Source organism: Carassius auratus, chromosome 14 (genome assembly GCF_003368295.1).
Source record: "Carassius auratus strain Wakin chromosome 14, ASM336829v1, whole genome shotgun sequence".
Lineage (NCBI taxonomy): Eukaryota > Metazoa > Chordata > Actinopteri > Cypriniformes > Cyprinidae > Carassius > Carassius auratus.
The window spans coordinates 23,720,516-23,738,299 of NC_039256.1; the positions used below are offsets into that span (position 1 = coordinate 23,720,516).

At 37.3% G+C, this 17,784-nt stretch overlaps 3 protein-coding genes across 3 annotated transcripts; 1 reads left to right on the forward strand and 2 right to left on the reverse strand.

The window, feature by feature from the left end:
* Positions 1-342: 342 nt before the first annotated feature.
* ubxn1 (UBX domain protein 1) lies at positions 343-4,423 on the reverse strand. The gene is made up of 10 exons (XM_026280805.1): positions 4,297-4,423; positions 3,747-3,809; positions 3,612-3,665; positions 3,334-3,446; positions 3,147-3,222; positions 2,865-3,056; positions 2,301-2,352; positions 2,064-2,186; positions 813-990; positions 343-671 (listed from the first exon to the last, which is right to left on the reverse strand). Exons 2-10 carry the CDS (start codon positions 3,803-3,805, stop codon positions 631-633), a joined length of 888 nt encoding a protein of 295 aa, XP_026136590.1. The 5' UTR covers positions 3,806-3,809; positions 4,297-4,423; the 3' UTR covers positions 343-630.
* A 2,176-nt stretch (positions 4,424-6,599) lies between these two features.
* Positions 6,600-14,421, forward strand: ehd1a (EH-domain containing 1a). The gene is made up of 5 exons (XM_026280806.1): positions 6,600-7,282; positions 9,432-9,529; positions 12,176-12,588; positions 13,071-13,235; positions 13,322-14,421. Exons 1-5 carry the CDS (start codon positions 6,885-6,887, stop codon positions 13,847-13,849), a joined length of 1,602 nt encoding a protein of 533 aa, XP_026136591.1. The 5' UTR covers positions 6,600-6,884; the 3' UTR covers positions 13,850-14,421.
* A 1,231-nt stretch (positions 14,422-15,652) lies between these two features.
* Positions 15,653-17,356, reverse strand: map1lc3cl (microtubule-associated protein 1 light chain 3 gamma, like). Its single transcript, XM_026280807.1, has 4 exons — positions 17,180-17,356; positions 16,751-16,806; positions 16,558-16,664; positions 15,653-16,292 (listed from the first exon to the last, which is right to left on the reverse strand). The coding sequence occupies exons 1-4, from the start codon at positions 17,235-17,237 to the stop codon at positions 16,133-16,135; spliced, it is 381 nt and encodes a 126-aa protein (XP_026136592.1). The 5' UTR covers positions 17,238-17,356; the 3' UTR covers positions 15,653-16,132.
* Between the last annotated feature and the right edge of the window lie 428 nt (positions 17,357-17,784).

Below are 17,784 nucleotides of genomic sequence, written 5' to 3' on the forward strand. Positions count from 1 at the left end.
TTTTTTTTATTAACCTATTATTAATATATCATTCATATTAAATGTATTATTAATGTATATAAACAATCTGTGTGCATTTATCAAAAGGTTAGGAACCACTGCATCACATAGTAAAGGTAATTTGATATGATTGTGCAATTCTGATACAAGCTACTATAATCACTGATATGTTAAAGGCATTTAAACCCTTTTTTCCAAACAATTTGGTGCAGCACTATTCTTGATATTGAATATATTAAGAGCCAATAGTTACTGTATATGCAATGATCAGAAGCTTCTGCTTGTTTACCGATTTTGCTTTTACTTCCAACGCCAATATAAAATTGAATCATAAGATGAGACTAAGATGAATAAGATTTTATTGGTGAAAATGTATTTTTTCCATGTGGCAAAACAGAAAGCTAACAGCAGTTTCTCAGTGTTCATCATTGTGAAAACTCACTTGACCCTTTATTAAGCAGTATCAACAGGTTTACGTTTAATGGAATTATTGATCAATTCATTGCATGTTTGGCGCTTTAAGTGGAATCATTGCAGTAGCAGTCCACTGATTCACAGTCTTCGTTGAGAATCCGTTTGATTGACTGACTGACGTCTGGAAGAACAGCTTGTTTCTAGAATTACTTTGCTTCATTTCTTGGTAACCACAAGGACGGCAGAAGGCACCAAACCTGTCAAGTAAAACAAAAGATCCATAAATGGCAGATGTGAAGCACAAGTTCTGAAGATAAAATGAATTCCTCAGAAACAAAGAACTGTGATCATTTTAGTTCAATATCCCCAGTCAACATCAACCTTCTGTAAATTCTTACCCAGCTCACAAAGGGGTTTTTCCATGTCTAGATCTGTGTAAACACGTCTGGGATACGGGGTGATGAGGTTGAAATCCTGTCCGGTTTCCCCGTTCATCTGAATATAGACTCTAACAGCAGCCAGAGGTTCATGAGCCTTGAAGACAGTGCTCAAGGTGGATCCATCTAGAAGACGCACCTAAGGACCAGAGGAGGGTAAGAGAGGAGTTTGACTTATCTATTTATATATTAAAGGGGGGTTGAAATGCTCGTTTTCACTCAATATCCTGTTAATCTTGAGTACCTATAGAGTAGTACTGCATCCTTCATAAATCCAAAAAGTCTTTAGTTTTATAATATTCATAAGAGAAAGATAGTCTGTACCGATTTTTCCCGGAAAAACACGACTGGCTGGAGGCGTGACGTGTGGGCGGAGCTAAAGAATCACGAGCGCCAGTAGGCTTTTGCGTTGAGAGCGTCTGGAAGCTGTGACATTACCTTAAGGAAAAAACCATCATCCAAAACAAACCATGGCTAACAGTCAGATTCATCCGTTTATCGAACCCGGGTCTCCGATGGGAGGGGACGCACTAACAAGGAGGCAGAGATATTTTAAGCAGTTTTACTCCCCACCTGCAGTTCCAACACACGATCGTGACCCTTTTTCGTTGGGATTGCATCATCCTTAAGAAATAAACGATACGCAAATCCGGCATCAAACTGGGCCTTGTTTTTAAAACAAGCTCCATCCACTGGTCCCTTAATGCTGTTTTTTTGGTAATCTGTGCAGGGTTGTCTTGCCCTGGCAACCAAAAACACACTTCTTTTGTGACTTTTCGCGACGCTCTCGCTCTGATCAGTGAACATCTGTTGTGCTCTCAGTGCTCTGCTATATGGGAGCGCGCGCTCTTCCGGCAGACGCGCCCTTAGCACCCATATAAGGAAATTCCGCTCCATCTAACGTCACACAGAGCCATACTCGAAAAAAACTTTCCGAAACTTGTGACAAACCGGAAGGAGTATTTTTGGAACAGAACTTACGACTTAATTTTTGAAACTTTGTTTATGTTTAGCATGGGAATCCAACTCTTTAACAGTGTAAAAAACTCAGTATGCATGAAATAGCATTTCACCCCCCCCCCCTTTAAGGTATCTTAAAAATCCCATTTTAAATGGATCCTATTTAATTGAACATCATCCTGGACCCTCAGGTCTACTTGGACACAGACTAATGCGTTATTGGTGAAAGGTGGCTTCATTTTGTGCCAGTACCTGTATCCGACAGTCATCATAGTCTTTCTTAGCAGGAGGAGGCCCTTGGTCCTCAGGTGGAGACTGCAGAGGGGCTTCAGAGGGGGGAGATGACAAACCCGTGCTTGATGAGCCGCCTCCAAACTGCAGAGGTTTATTTATTAGTTATTTATTTACTTGATATACTAGAAGTAGGCCCACAAGATAATAGTAGTAAATGTGAAGTGGGGAAAGTAAAAGCATTAATTAATACTGTACCTTCCGTGCCCTATCCTCTCGGTCTCGTGCAATCTTTTCTTTAACTCGCTGCCTGAGAAAGAATCACAGGTTATAACTAATGGTTCTCAACTAGGGCCTTCAACATGACTTAAAATTAGCATTTAAATAAGAAAAAAAAAAGTCAATTTAAGTTCAATGTTTTTCTATGAAGAACCAATTATTTCCAAAAATCTTAACTTTTTAATTTTAAATGTATAATTTCAAGACTTGGAATAGTAATGTAAATGAATAAAAATCGTATAACTTCATTGGGATTTTATATCGTATATACATTTTTATAGTTATGCCAAGCTGTAAATTACTTTATCAGGTAGAGAAGGGAAGAATTTTCTCTGCATTCCTCCTCTTCTCTATCTTGTTGCCTTATAAACCTGATATTACAACAACCATTGTTGGTTCTTTGACAAATTTCATGATTTCTCTTTTTTTAGTTGCTTTGTGTAAAAGCATTGGCTAAATGATAAGAATAATAACCACTGAATTCAAGTGAAATCTTTACTGCCCGATCAAAGTTAAACAGGCATTGCACCCTGTTCTTCTTACTTGGCAAGCTTGTCCTCCATCTTCTCTCTCCTGCGCAGCTCCGCTAGCTTTTTCATCTCATCATCTTGAAGCTTCTGTTTAACCTGCAGCAGCTCTTGGCCCTGTTTCCTTCTCTGCTTTTCTCTTTCTATTTCCTCCTTTCGCTCTCTCTCTCTCCTCTCCTCTTGTCTGGCCTTCATCAACTCCTCCAGTCTGTTGGGGAAAAGCAATACCTTTGATCAGCTGTTAAATGTGTGCTTTTTACGGTAATACAATTCAAGGTCAGCTGCACAAAGCACAAACCGTTTTACTTGTTCCATCCTTTCTTCTTCTGTCATAGGAGTTTTGGCATCTCCCATTTGCTCAGCACCTTCAGTAGCTGTTTTTAGTTTTGGTTACAGACACAAACGAAAGAGAAAGTAACATTTTGTGAAATGATGACAATAATGTTTCCATGAAATGGAAAGTGAGGAGCATCAGGAGAACATACATTCGGAGATGTCTCCAGGAGACTGGCCCTGTACTTCTGTGGTGCCGAGAGTATTTCCAGCAGGTGGAACATAGGGCTCGTTTATATCTGGATCGTTCTCATGCTCCATTAACCTGTACGGTTATAGAAATTGTAAATGCAACTTCAAACATGTTTAACTGATAATGTATTTAATTGACACAATTATTGCTCTTTTTCATACAATAAAAATGCATAATGATCACTGGCTATGCAATTTCTTAAAAAAAAAACAGCATTAAAAAGATATGATGACTCGCCAGTCCATTGCTCTCTCAATGCCCTGGTTTCCAGTATGTGCTACTGCCTTCTCCCTACAAAACAATCACTGGGTGAGTGAAAGTACTGGATCAGTTTGTAAACATCAGTGTCTCTGTAGAAAAAGCATCACTTACGCTCTGTTTCTGTCGAAGCCCATTTCCAGCAGACTGTCTAATGTAGTACTCTCAGCCATTGTGCTGAAAATGAGTTTATTAAAGCATTATAACAACACCTTACAGATAAACAGAAAATAAATATAAAACAGAAAAGAAAAAGAGTTTGAGCCATTTTCAGAAAAGCTTTTTAAAAATCATTTAATACACAAAAAAGCCATACAGTTGGGTAGACACTAAAATCAATGCAGCTCGAAACAGCAAGATTAACTGACTCTACTTTTCTGGCTGATGTTGTCATATCATCACTACATATTCAAATCTTACTCATAAAATCATTTAAATACGTGTGGCAGCAGCCTATATTCATACTGATAGATACATTATCAAATTCAGTTAGCAGGCAGGCTAACACTGAACAGCCTCCAGCAACAGCTAATTATTATTTTGCATAACTAGTATCTTCTAGAGAATTTTCTTTATAAAGTAATAGCGCTTTCGTATATCAGGAACGATATTTTTACTTATTTCATCGTTAATTAGCCCTGCACGTCGTTCTACTGCTACTTACATTTGTTGTCAGCACTGGGTTGCGTCCACACACATCTATCTACGGAAAGCCGAAACGACCAAATCGCGTTCTCTGCTGCTGAGCGACTAGAGCTGTGCGGCGTGGTCTACTGCTACCACATGATCAGCTAACATAGCAGGGTGAAAACTCATCCCAACTGTAATGTAGTTATATTGTATATTACCGTATCATAAGGGTAAATCAATAACTGGGACACTTTCTACAATTAAGATGGTTGGGGGAAAATGTCCCAATCAAACTGAATCCACTATATTTGACTACAAAGAAAATACTTGTAGTATATTTGCAAATAACCATATCTTTTGAAATGGAATGTCATTAAATTGCACAGCTTTAAGCAACAGTCAGCTTTCATGTTAAGGACAATGCATATGACAAATAAAACCATCAGAAGTGTCCAGTGTCCTTGTTCACTCTTGAGAGGTGTTTAAGGGTAAGACATGTTACCCAGGTGGATGTGCAAATGGTGCAGTATGGGAAGGGCTTCTTAGCTTGTTACTTATTGGATGAATGTATAATAATTAATCGGGCAACACTCTTACTCTGAGGCATTCTTCTTCTGAATGGCAAGAGATCATGCATGCTACTCTTTACTCTTTCACCCTTTTCCCCGACATGTGTGTGCTTTAATAGATCATCATGCTGCTTCAACTGCATTTTGATTCATGGGTGAGTTATTTTGAACAATTATCATTAGTACTTTATTTAGTATTTATGCATCTTTGTTAAGTTTGCATAGTATGTACTTTGTGCAGTTTAGTTTCTGGGAACAATGTAACCAAATGACTCAGAGTGAACATTTCTAAATACTTCAGAATAGTGTTTATTGCATTAAACAAAGTAAGAAGGCACACAGGGAAGATTTGTTTGCTGAATTTGTAATTTACTTTATTACTCACTATAGTCAAGGTGTAACACGGCTAAAGTTCAATATGTAAGAGTCCTTGACTTTTTATAGGAAAGAGGTTAGCAAAAGGGGTAAATTTACAGTTGAATTAAATAACAATAATAACATCATTCAAAACCTTCATATTTTCTCTGTTCTTTAAATCATAGGCCTATTTCTAGACAAGCAGGGTGTTTTATTGGAAAGGTTTTTTTGTCTTTCTTCTAACCATGGATCTCTTATCTTTAACAGAATAAAGTGTGTTGGACATTGGACAAGCATAGTAAGTGTAGAGAGCTGCTCTTGGTGCTCACTGGGTGTAACAGCCACTCCATGTGGAAGTGTATTGCAGTTCCAGTGGAGGAGCTGTTACCTGCAGAGAGTCACACGTGACGGAAGCGCGGTGTCTCTATGGGATGCCTTATCCTGCACGTAAAACTGTATATTATAATGTATAATGCATCTGTATACATTTACAAATATATAACTTTAACATCATCATCACTGGTCATACTAAAACATGATTTGTAAAAATGAAAAAAAAAAGAATTGTGCATTTAGAAATAATTAGATATATGTGTTATTTACTAATAAATAAATAAATACGTTTCAGTGTGAGCGCTGTTGCGGCAAATCGTTCCTTTAGTTAAAAAGACACGACTCCATTTACATCCGTTCTTGTTCAACTCAGTAGATGTCTGTTCACCATGTAGTTACCACTTGTGCCCACAAGGGTACACTGTTGTCCAATCAGTGTCAACGCCCTGCACGTTTAGCTTTTCATTTTTTTTCCCCATTGTAACGTTTCAAATATCTATATATATATATATATATCTATATATCTATCTATATATATATATCTATATATATATATATATATATATATATAGAAGATGACGATTTTATTCATTTACATTACTAGTCTTGAAATTATACATTTAAAATTAAAAAGTTAAGATTTTTGGAAATAATTGGTTCTTTATAGAAAAACATTAACTTGAACTTAAATTTACTTTTTTTCTTATTTTAATGCTCAATTTTAAGTCATCTACATGTTTTACCTTGAAAATATATAATTTCTAGAAAAAAAAATAAAGTTGTTACGTTTTATTTAAAATGTATCTGCTTTGTCATGTTTTAGAATAGTATTCAAAAAATACTGATCAATATAAAACATGCGTATTAACTACCTTCAAAAATAAAATCATCATTCCTAGGAGACAACTATGTTTTGGTGTTTAATGTGTTTGTCCATATCAGGCTATTTCAATTCAAACATGTTTTTATTATGCATGCTACATTGCTAACTCCCTAACATTAGTACTTTTGGGAACCCAACATTAATAAATCACTTGTGTTTGCGAAACCGAGGCTTTTATTATGAAGTATTTAAGACTCCGCAATGCAAATCGCAGTCGAAGTAACGTAGAAAGATCAGATCAGATCAGATCCGATCATATTTCCGCAAAGTCAGTTGCACTAAGTGCATTCATGGAGGAGTGTTTTAACAATCTCTGATATCGCCGCTTTAGTTCAGGGGTTTGATGAGGTCGTCTACGTAGAGCTGACTCTACAGGGGTGGGACAGCCAAACTTTCGACAGGACGTTGTCTGGGTTTGTGGCCATCATTTGAAAGCAGAAGTCTTTTCCTCTCGCAGTAGAATCGTCGTAAACGACCATCATGTTCAGCTGGTCTAAACGAGAAGGAAAGAAAGAACCAGAACTTTTCCAAAACGTGTCGGAGGGACTGAAGCGCCTCTACCGCACCAAACTCTTCCCTCTGGAGGACACTTATCACTTCCACGACTTCCACTCTCCGGCTTTAGAAGATGCTGACTTTGACAACAAGCCCATGGTGCTGCTGGTGGGACAGTACTCGACCGGGAAGACCACCTTCATTAGGCATCTGATGGAGCAGGATTTCCCCGGGATGAGGATAGGCCCCGAGCCGACGACGGACTCCTTCATCGCGGTTATGCACGGCGAGCAGGAGGGCGTGATACCTGGCAATGCGCTGGTCGTGGACCCGAAAAAGCCTTTCCGAAAACTCAACGCCTTTGGAAACGCTTTCCTCAATAGGTAATACACCCATTTATCATGTAACTTAAAGGATCCACTGATAAAAGGCCAAATTATGACTGCATGTGGAGTTTCAGGTGTGGGTTAAACCGGTTTAACTGAGGCTTGCCTTATGTTTGTGAATCAGGAAATAGCGCTCAAGTGCTGTCTCTGGCTCGAGCATCTCAGCTGTCTCGAGCTGGCAAATGTTTGACACATGAACCAATTATAAATTGAGATGATCTAGTTTAAAACACGTTCTTGTCATGTTTTTATTTTTTATTTTTTCTACAAATATCTTGACTCAAAACAATCCAATAGTGTAACCAATAAGTAAAAGGGTGTGTATATATAGCAACTTGTTGTTGTTGTTTTTGTATGTTTTCGTAAACGTAATCTTGGTGAATAAATTAACAATAATAATCGAGAATATTCAATAGCATAATTGCTTTACTGTTTTTTTAAAGAAAAAATAACATATAGGCATATATTGGCTAACAATGTTCATCATAGCTCTAAATCCTTTCGAGAGTAATTTTATTTTAGTAACTTAGACAAAAGGAGTTTTACAGTATCCATTTGTTTTTAATTATGACCTCATAATAATTCAGTCATTATTCACTTTCTAGAGAGTTGTGTGTCATAGTTTCCATGTGTGTTGGATTGAGTCATGTTCTTCAGCTGGAGTTTATCTTGAGCTGTTAGTCTCAAGTAATTTACCTACTTTCACACGATTTACAGTAGATGGGGCAACACCTAACCAGACATTTAGCTCACGTGCAGTACATGTGTGATGTTATGTGATGTCAGTCTGAACAACTTCCACAGTCCCTGTTCAATAACTGGAGCAGATTTCTGGGTGGTGTCAGATGTTGAGTCTACTCAAGAGGATTGAAGCAGGCTGGGATTACCAGCGCTCTGCCATATGCTTGTTTAAAAAGTTCAAGGCTGATGCAGCAGAATTAAATATTTGGTACCGGCACCGCACAGAGAACCATAAAACCCACGTAATGCTGTTTCATTCTGAACTTATTTCCCTTTTTTCCACTCTTAGTGCTGGACACGTGATTATTTGTGGTCATTGTGAAATTATGGATTATAAAAGCTGCGTAAACTGGTTCCATTTTCAGACGTCTGAATATTTCAAAATGCGAAATTCGCCTACATATTCAAATTTGAGAAATCCCTCTGTTTTGCATAAAAGGGAATTTGTCTGAATAGTGCCGACTGTTCAGCACGTTTTGTATTTGTGAAAGCAATACTTAGTTCATTTTTAGTAGCTAAGTATTCAGTACTTTATGAAACCTTATGCTGCAGTGACATTGCGTCTTCCAGGATCTCTTCTGGCCTGGTGGAAAGGGGGGGGGGGGTGTGAGCTGCTTTATTGTTGCATGTTCTGTTCTCATCCGAATTTCCAAATCATCCAAATTTGTTAAAGGTTGTTATTAGATGACACAGAAGAGCATTGAAATATTATCAGTCCCCTTATAGCTTACATCAAAGTTTTGCCCTTAAACAAGACAAAACCATTGGAGAGACATTGGATATTTTGAGTAAATAGGGTTTTATTCTTCTTCTTAAATACACACTCATGCAGTATATATTTTGAAAAAATGTACATGTGTGTGTGTATATATATATTTTAGATTATTATATTTATATTAATATATAAATAAAACATGGTTTTCTTAAATATATACATGCCTGTGTTTATATTTATATATCTATAATAAATGTACACACTCATATATTATGTTAACAACTACTTTTATTTTGGATGTCATTAATGGTTTGACCGCACTACTTCACTCTAGTGGTTTCTGTGATTCATTAAGAAAGTTCTAGCTGTAAGCTTCAGTCTTGTGACAGAGATTTCACATGTCTATGAGCATAAGATTGAAACATATATGTAGTTACAGAGGGAAGTACAATTTTCCTTTGGTTTTAATCAAATTGGGCAGTTGTCCTACAAAGGTAATTTAAATGTTAATGTTAAATAAAATCTGTTTTATCAAACATTTTTACTTTTGAGTATTATATTATATTACTTTAGTATTTTTTTAGACCATGATCAAAAGAGCGTGAAGAGAGCTGTGTAATATCTTGGCCTCAAATCTCACCAAACCTGTTACGGTCTCTTCTTCATGCCGTGCTCTCTTTCTCCACACAGGTTCATGTGTGCGCAGTTAAACAACCCCGTTTTGGAGAGCATCAGTATCATCGATACTCCAGGCATCCTGTCAGGGGAAAAACAGAGGATCAGCAGAGGTCAGCAGCCTTCGGTGCTTTCTGCTCATCTTCTTTTTGTATTACTTTAAAATGGTAATAAAAATAATTAATTAGAATATGTAAAATATCAAACATTTATTTTAATTAATAATACATTGATAACATTTATTTTTTCTGTTATATTTTTGTTTTCGGTTTATTTTGTTTTATACACCTTCGTATCTCAAATTTTGAGATTTAAATTTTTTTGATTGATCATTTCTTTCTTCAAGGAATACTTTTCCATTTATCAATTAATGCATTTTAGTACTTTTTCTTCTTTGCCACTTCACTTTCCTTTCACAAATAATTATAGTACATATTAAATGCACTCTCTCCTTTATTTTGTGTCATGTCTGTAGAAAACTATTAGCCGATGCATTTTAGCATAATAATACATAAGTTCGTTCCATGCAAATCTTTGGAGTCTGACTTTTTATTGTGAACTTGTGTAAATTTAAGTTTGTTTTCTTTGCTATGAAAAGCAAGTAAAACAAGTCTGACTACCTTTTCTGCTCACTCTTCTGTTTAAAATCTTAATTGGATTTTCTGTAATACAGGAAATATTGAAATATATTTTTCTCCACTAATAGTCATTTATGCTGTACTTCATTAAATGCAGATGAAACAAAAACAGGATGTCAAAGCTGCTCAGACAAGTTTGTTCACTGTGCATAAATCCCCAATCTAAGAGCCACCTCTGACCTAATTTTAATGTTGGTAGGAATAAAACCATTGTGCCAAAATAATCCTGACCACATTGTTCCCAGTTCCCTCTTTTAATACCACTGAAAAGGTTTTGTGGGTGGGGATGCGTCATCATATGACTGGCAGAGTTTACTTGTGTTTGAGTTATACAATATTTCACACAGTCACTATCTGATAGTAGTATGCTTGAACTCCATTCTCATTCATCTGTGAACAGGAAGAATCAGAAGGAAATGTTGAGTTGGCCCTTATGTCAATTCAGTGCAGACTACGACTGTAGATACAGATGGCAACATCACAAAGAGACAGCCGTTAAGAAACCGAAATCTGGCATTGTTACAGGATATGGCTCAAGAAGTCATGTGACCCTTTTTTCCTTCTGGGGCCTGTTGAGCCAGTAACCAGATGCTGAGATCAAGGTGCCCTGCATACCATGGACACATAGCCGTCATTCTACAGACCCAGAGGCGTCCTCGCCACCCGTCCCAGCAGAGACACAGCAGACTGTGCCACAGTTGTGTCTGTGTGGGATTAAGCATGAAAGCCCATTTGAGCGTTTCTCTCTGACTGCAGCTCAAACAGTCTTTGTTCTCCATGTGTAGCTGTGGTTAGTTCTTGTGATGTCATTGGGTCTCTTGCATTTACTATTGTAACTGAAGTTTATCCATGTGGGAAGGTGTGTTTACGGCAAATGGCTGGAAATAAGATCATGAGGTGGCTTCCAGTTTAAAATGTGGAACTAAAAGTTCCTGTGTGGTACAGGGTCATGTGAGATTTTGCTCAGAAAGTGTTATCCCAGAAGCACCTCTCAATGACCTTTTTGATTTTTTTGATTTTTTTCTTTTTGAACTTCATAAATGTTTTCCTGGGTCAGAACTATCATGTGTTTTCAATAAGAGGGAGTGTTTAGATGTTCAATGCAGCATTCAAAAACTATTTATTTTGTGATACAAAAAAAAGTGTATTTCTATTTGAATTTATTTCAAATATTAGAACTAAAATAAAATATCTAATAATTTAAAATAAATGTATAAAGTAAATAAATGTACCTGATTGTGCTAAAAATGTTGTACTGGATTATTATTATAATTTTTTCATTTATTTATAAGCCTCATATCCATACAATATTTTATTTCTTTATAGTTATTACAGCTTTATAACAGGTTACAAGTTACGGTAACCTTGTTTTTTTCTCCTGCATATAGTTTTCCCATAAATGTCTTGATGTAATCTTTCTTTTTAAATGCAGCTTTTAAAAACAACCATTTATGTTACAATGATTGTAGGTTAAATTAGTATTTATTTATTTTTTTGGTAAATGTTAGAATGAAATATAACAGGTTAAAATAAATATAATAAATTAATTGAATTTCATTTTCTTCATTTAAAATTTTTAAATACAATATTTTATATAAATCTCATATTTGTACCATGTGTATTTATTTTATATTTTATATTCTAATTTTGGTTAATAGTTCCTTTGATGTAAATCTTTGGAGTTTACTCTTCGCTTTAACCCTAAGTTGTAATTGTGTTCATTTGTCCCTTCTGCTTGTAGTTTTTCATAAATGCCCAAATACCACAATTTATATCATGATTTTTTTTCCTAAAAAGTTTTTTTTTTTCCCTATGGTTATTACCTAGCCAGTACCACCACAGGTACTCTACTGGAAATAAATAGATGCCTTTCAATTCCTCTACACCGGGGACTTCACAGGCAGCAGATCTCTTTTCTATGAATACATGGCTTTATAGTTGCTGTTTACAGTTTTCTGAATTCACTGAGATCAGATGACAGGTCTCTAATCAAATCCATTATCCCTGACCTCCTTTTCTAAAATAAAGCACGTTGCATGCAGCCCTGCTGTCTTCCTCTTTCCAGAGCTTTGTTTTAGAGCCAAGTCTAATGCAAGTCTTTCTCACTTCTCTCAATTGCAGGCTATGACTTTGCAGCAGTTCTTGAGTGGTTTGCAGAACGAGTGGACCGAATCATCTTGCTCTTCGACGCCCACAAGCTGGACATTTCTGATGAGTTCTCAGAGGTGATCAAGGCCCTGAAAAACCATGAGGACAAGATGCGTGTGGTTCTGAACAAAGCTGACCAGATCAGCACCCAGCAGCTGATGAGGGTGTATGGTGCCCTCATGTGGTCACTGGGGAAGATCATCAACACCCCTGAAGTGGTCCGAGTGTATATCGGCTCATTTTGGGCTCAGCCACTTATGATTGCAGATAACAGGAAGCTGTTTGAGGCAGAGGAGCAGGACCTCTTCCGGGATATTCAAAGTCTTCCCCGGAATGCAGCTCTACGGAAACTCAACGATCTGATCAAAAGAGCACGTCTCGCTAAGGTGAAACTATGACCTTTTTGCACATTTTGGAGCATTAAAAAATGTATTTAGCATGGATACATTCAACTGATCAAAAAGGATAGAAAATGCATTAATAATTATGATTATAATTTATAAACCACCAAAAAAGCATGCTAGAATGATTTCTGAAGGATCATGTGAAACTGAAGACTGGAGTAGCTTATATTAAATAACTTGCACTTTAAAATAGAAATCATATATAAATAGGAAACAGTTGTTTAATTTTTTCCCCTCTTAATTATGAGGGTTGAAGTTCAATGTGTTGGTCCATGAAAAATGCTTTTATCTGGATATTTTTAATGAACTTTAAACTCCAATACGTGTGTACCAGATTGTGGTTTCACTTCTTATTTTCACTTTATGAAATAACCTTATACTTGTGAGAAGTGTAGTTTTGACATGCTAAACTGCACAAATGCTATTTGTATTTAATCTGAGTCCATTTAATACTTTCCTTTTAGGTACAAGCTTACATTATCAGTTCCCTGAAGAAAGAGATGCCAAATGTATTTGGCAAAGACTCAAAGAAAAAAGAGCTTATTAACAACTTGGGCGCTATATATGAGAAGATTCAGAAAGAGCACAACATCTCACCAGGAGACTTTCCTAATTTAAAGAAAATGCAGGTATGACGCCATTAATTTTTATCTAATGAGTTTTATAAAGATCTTTTGTTTAAAAATAAAAACACAACACAATATTTTTTTTGCAGGAGTTGCTAGCTGTTCAGGACTTCACCAAATTTCCCACCATTAAACCAAAATTGCTGGAAGCTGTGGAGGACATGCTAGGTAACGACATCGCTAAGCTCATGACGCTGGTCCGTAAGGAGGAGGCCGCCATGCCCAGCCAGTCAGTGAAGGGTGGTGCATTTGAGGGAACCATGAACGGGCCATTTGGTCACGGATATGGAGAAGGTGCAGGTGAAGGCATTGATGAGCTGGAATGGATCGTGGGCCGTGATAAGCCATCCTATGATGAAATATTCTACACGCTCTCACCAATTAATGGGAAGGTATCTGGTGCCACGGCTAAGAAAGAGCTGGTGAAGTCCAAGCTGCCAAACACAGTGCTTGGAAAGATTTGGACTCTGGCAGATGTTGACAAAGACGGCTATCTGGATGATGAAGAGTTTGCACTCGCAAATCACCTGATCAAGGTCAAGCTCGAGGGGCACGAGCTTCCGGCCAAACTGCCGGCTCATCTTGTGCCCCCTTCCAAACGGCAGGAGCAGAATTGAAGAGTCTGTTGGATCTCAGTGGCTCTCAGCTACATTCCAATGTCCCCAAGCCATCTTCTAGCTTGTTCTGACCATTCATTTGACTGACCAGTCTCCAGGAACTCGATTTCTGTCTTAATCAAAAATGCTTGGCTTAGAATGATAAGACTGAGAAGACAAGAGAAGAACTTATGTGGCAGTGAGAGACTTTTTCTTTCTTTCTTAATTTTTTATATGAATTGTAAACCACTATGAGCACAGAAAGAACTGAAAATGATTCTACGGTACTGTTGAATGGGCATTTGATTGAGATTGTAAAGCAGCAGGCAAAAATTGAGTAGAATTAAAAAACAAATGTGAAAATATTCAATACGTGGTACGTAACTCCAAAATGTTGATTGCTGTTTTTCTTCTTTAACTTATTCACTTCCTTTCTGTTTTTGTATACGGTTTGCTTTTGATTTAATATCTCTAAACTTTACCAACATGTATTCTGTTATTTTGTGGGTGAAGCTTTACTTTCCTTTGGGATGTTGGGATCTGAAATGTCACCTTCATGTTGCAATGACCAATAAAAGTATATTTGTAAGCTGTGCCTGTTTTCTCCATTCAGAAACATTTTACAAATTGCATTGTGTAGTGAAACGGACACCACCATTGACAGTTGTCTGTTTTCATGAGTGCTGACAGAAAACTGAACTATATATGTGAAAGCTATGTGGTAGTAAGGAAATGACAGCATCATATTTATCTCTGCTTATCAATGTATGTTGAGACATGTTGTGGTACTTTACTGTACAGATTCTTGTTTCCTTTGGCAGCTATTGGGAGTTTAGCATTGATTTTCTTCTTATGCAGCTGGCTTAGAACACTTAAAATACCGCCTGTAGGTTCCACATTTGTTTGCATTCATGATGTAAAATATTGGGGTCATTTTTTGAGGAAATTAATTATTTTATTGAACAAGGAAGCATCAATTTGAGCAAACGTGATATTTTCACTTAGAATACACTGGAGTAATGGCTGCTGAAAATTCAGCTTTGCCATCATTGGAATAAAATAAAATGTAACAAACATTTGAACGGTACTAAACAACTTAATGCATATCCTACTTTGTTTTGGTGTTATGTTCATTTAATTATCACCTTATACTATCAGCATACATTATGTCTGATAGAAACCTCAGTTTACCTCCGTTTGAACTTTCTCATTGCCACTTCTCAGTTAATGCGTTCTGCTTTCACAACACACTTTGCAGGAAGGTGCTAAAGTTCCCAGTAATGTCCTAAGTAACAGTAAGAATGCAGATGTGAAGGGTTTAAAATTACCACCATCAACACACCCTATATTTGTGCCTAATCTTAAATTAAAACAGCTTTGCTAGATGCGGATGAAGTATGAAGGTCTAGTTGCATCGTGAGGGACACTAACATGCAATTCACAGCCTTTTAAATGGTTTGTATCCATATAATTTGTTAGACCTGACCCATTTAGCACCTCCTGCTTACTGACACAGTAAGCTAAACCCTTTTATTAGAGAAGCTGGTTAATAACAGCCATGTGTAAAAGGGTGATGCATCTTTAGAAGAGGTGTGAGACTAAAAAGCAATGACTCAGAGTTCTAGCAGAGAATTGCTTCACTGCTCTGTACATGTTTATGAGTATGTAAACCATCACTTACTGGACATATTGTTTATTTTAAGCTGCTCATTAGAAATAACCAAATGAATAATTGAGCAAATGATGTCCCTACCCCATGGTGTACGTGAACTCAATGAAACACATTAACAGACTAGATGGAATAAAATAAAAGCAGACATTCAGTTAAAAGAACTAAACTGATTTATTGAGGATTGTCATTGACATAATGACCGTGTTGTTTGCACACATTTTACTTTCCAGTAGGTGCTTGAATAGTTTTTATTTGTCCGTTTCCCTCTGTGTTTGTTTCAGAAACACAGATGCACAGTCACAGAAAGAACAAGGAAAGGAAACCAGAATCGAACAGACACTGTCTTATTGTGACAGGACGTCATTTTTTTGTGTTGGAGCCTCATGATAGAGCAGCTTGAGAGAAGGGACATCACTTTTCTGTTCTTCATATTAGACGGCTCAGTTGTAACCTCTTTCAAATCTACTGATTATGCTCCAACATTAGCCTCAAGAAGAGTCCAATCGTCTTCTGGTCTGTGTGGTTTTAGGTGTGATGCACAGTGAGAGTCTTCATTTAGCAGCAATACATGAGGCATCAGTCTGGAGGTATGTGAGGGGATCTGTGTGTCATGCTCATTTCTGAGGGTCTGTTCATCCAAACATGTCCTGGGATGCATAGGTTATGTAGAGAAAGCCATCGGGGTCTCTGAACTGTGAGTAAACTTCTCCCATGCTGGCTGACAAACAGGACGTGTTCTTCCCTGAGATCAGTAGGTACAGCGCTTGAGATGCCTCTAGTGCTATCTTACTTCTGAAAGAGAAAGAGTGGGACAGGAAATTGGCATTACTGGAAATAATAGCTTGAAAGATTCAGAAACTTCAGGCAGTGCCTCATACAGCGATCCAGTGATTGAAGCAACGTGGCACAGCAGCACTGGCCTGATTCACTGTTTGTACAACACACATTCACACTGACTCAAGAAAACAAGCCATGACTCATTTTCTTTTGAGCTGCAAAATCTGACACATGCAGCTAAAACTGCATCACATAACAGAGAGAGAGCGAGTATACACACCTGAGCAGACTGAGGAACTGCCCTAATGTCAGTTCATGTGGGACAAGAAATTTGGTTTTGTCCAGCAGGGGAAGCTTTTTCTCGCGAAGGTATCGCTCCACAATTACCTAAAATACAAAACAAAATTTCTAAAATATAAAAAAGCTGTTGTTTCATGTTTGTTTAAACACTTTATACTAAAAATGTATCTTACTGGTAATTTGTTGGGGAACTTAGACCGAATAGTGCAGACTTCATCTTTTCTTGTTGCTGAATTTGAGGAACAAAATATTATTCATTTTTCTGCAAATGGAGCATTGTTTTACATAAAATAGTGCAGACATCATTTTTGTCACGTTGTCACATATTTGTTTTTCTTTGACTAGGTTACATAAAACCCATATGAAAAATATGAGCATGCATTTAAAAGAAATATCTTTATTTGGCCTGTTTAAAAATATAAATAAATTTAATGAAATTTTTACATACAAATCATTTAATTCAGCATTTATTTTATTTTAAACTACAACATAGACTACAACGTAGACTACAACATATTTTAAAATGTTTCCCATCAACCCAAAACAACTGACGTAGAGGAGCTTGTGAAATGCAAGAGTTGATTGTTAATCTTATGACTTACCGAGGCACTTCTTTAGCTTGAAAGGCGTGATTTCCATGGATCTCTCGTAGGGAGGCATTCTGACTGGAGTTTGGGGAGGCTGGAGACCTGAACTATGGTGAGGTTGGGGGAGGCTGGTCCCGAGCTGACGAAGTGCCCACGGGTGGAGGCTGTCTCTAATGCCTGTTTTCAGCTCGCGGGGCTCGGCCTTTATACGTGTGTGTGTGTTTAAGGGGAGGACAGTTTGAGGTGTGAAAAGATGAGAAGTGCTTACGCGTAATTAAAGGCCTTGCGGCGATATTAGGGTATGAAGTTGTGAACCGTTACATAAGCTCTCCAGAGCCTCCCTCGTCCTCACGCTCGATTAAAAATGAACTGTCGCTGTAAACGAGCAAAACACTCAGACACCAGCTATTTGAAGTTCAGCCCCGTTTTTTTTCCTAAAGTGAGTGCAATGACAGCTTAATTGCGACTCACGGCATCCGTTTGTGTGTGACACCTCGGTGAACAACAGACGTGACAGGCGTGAGAAACAGAGTTCCCTAAACTCAACGGGACAAACACAAGCGGAGCACTCTTTATGCTAAATCGTGTGAAGCGTTTTAAATACATTCTTTGTATTGAAA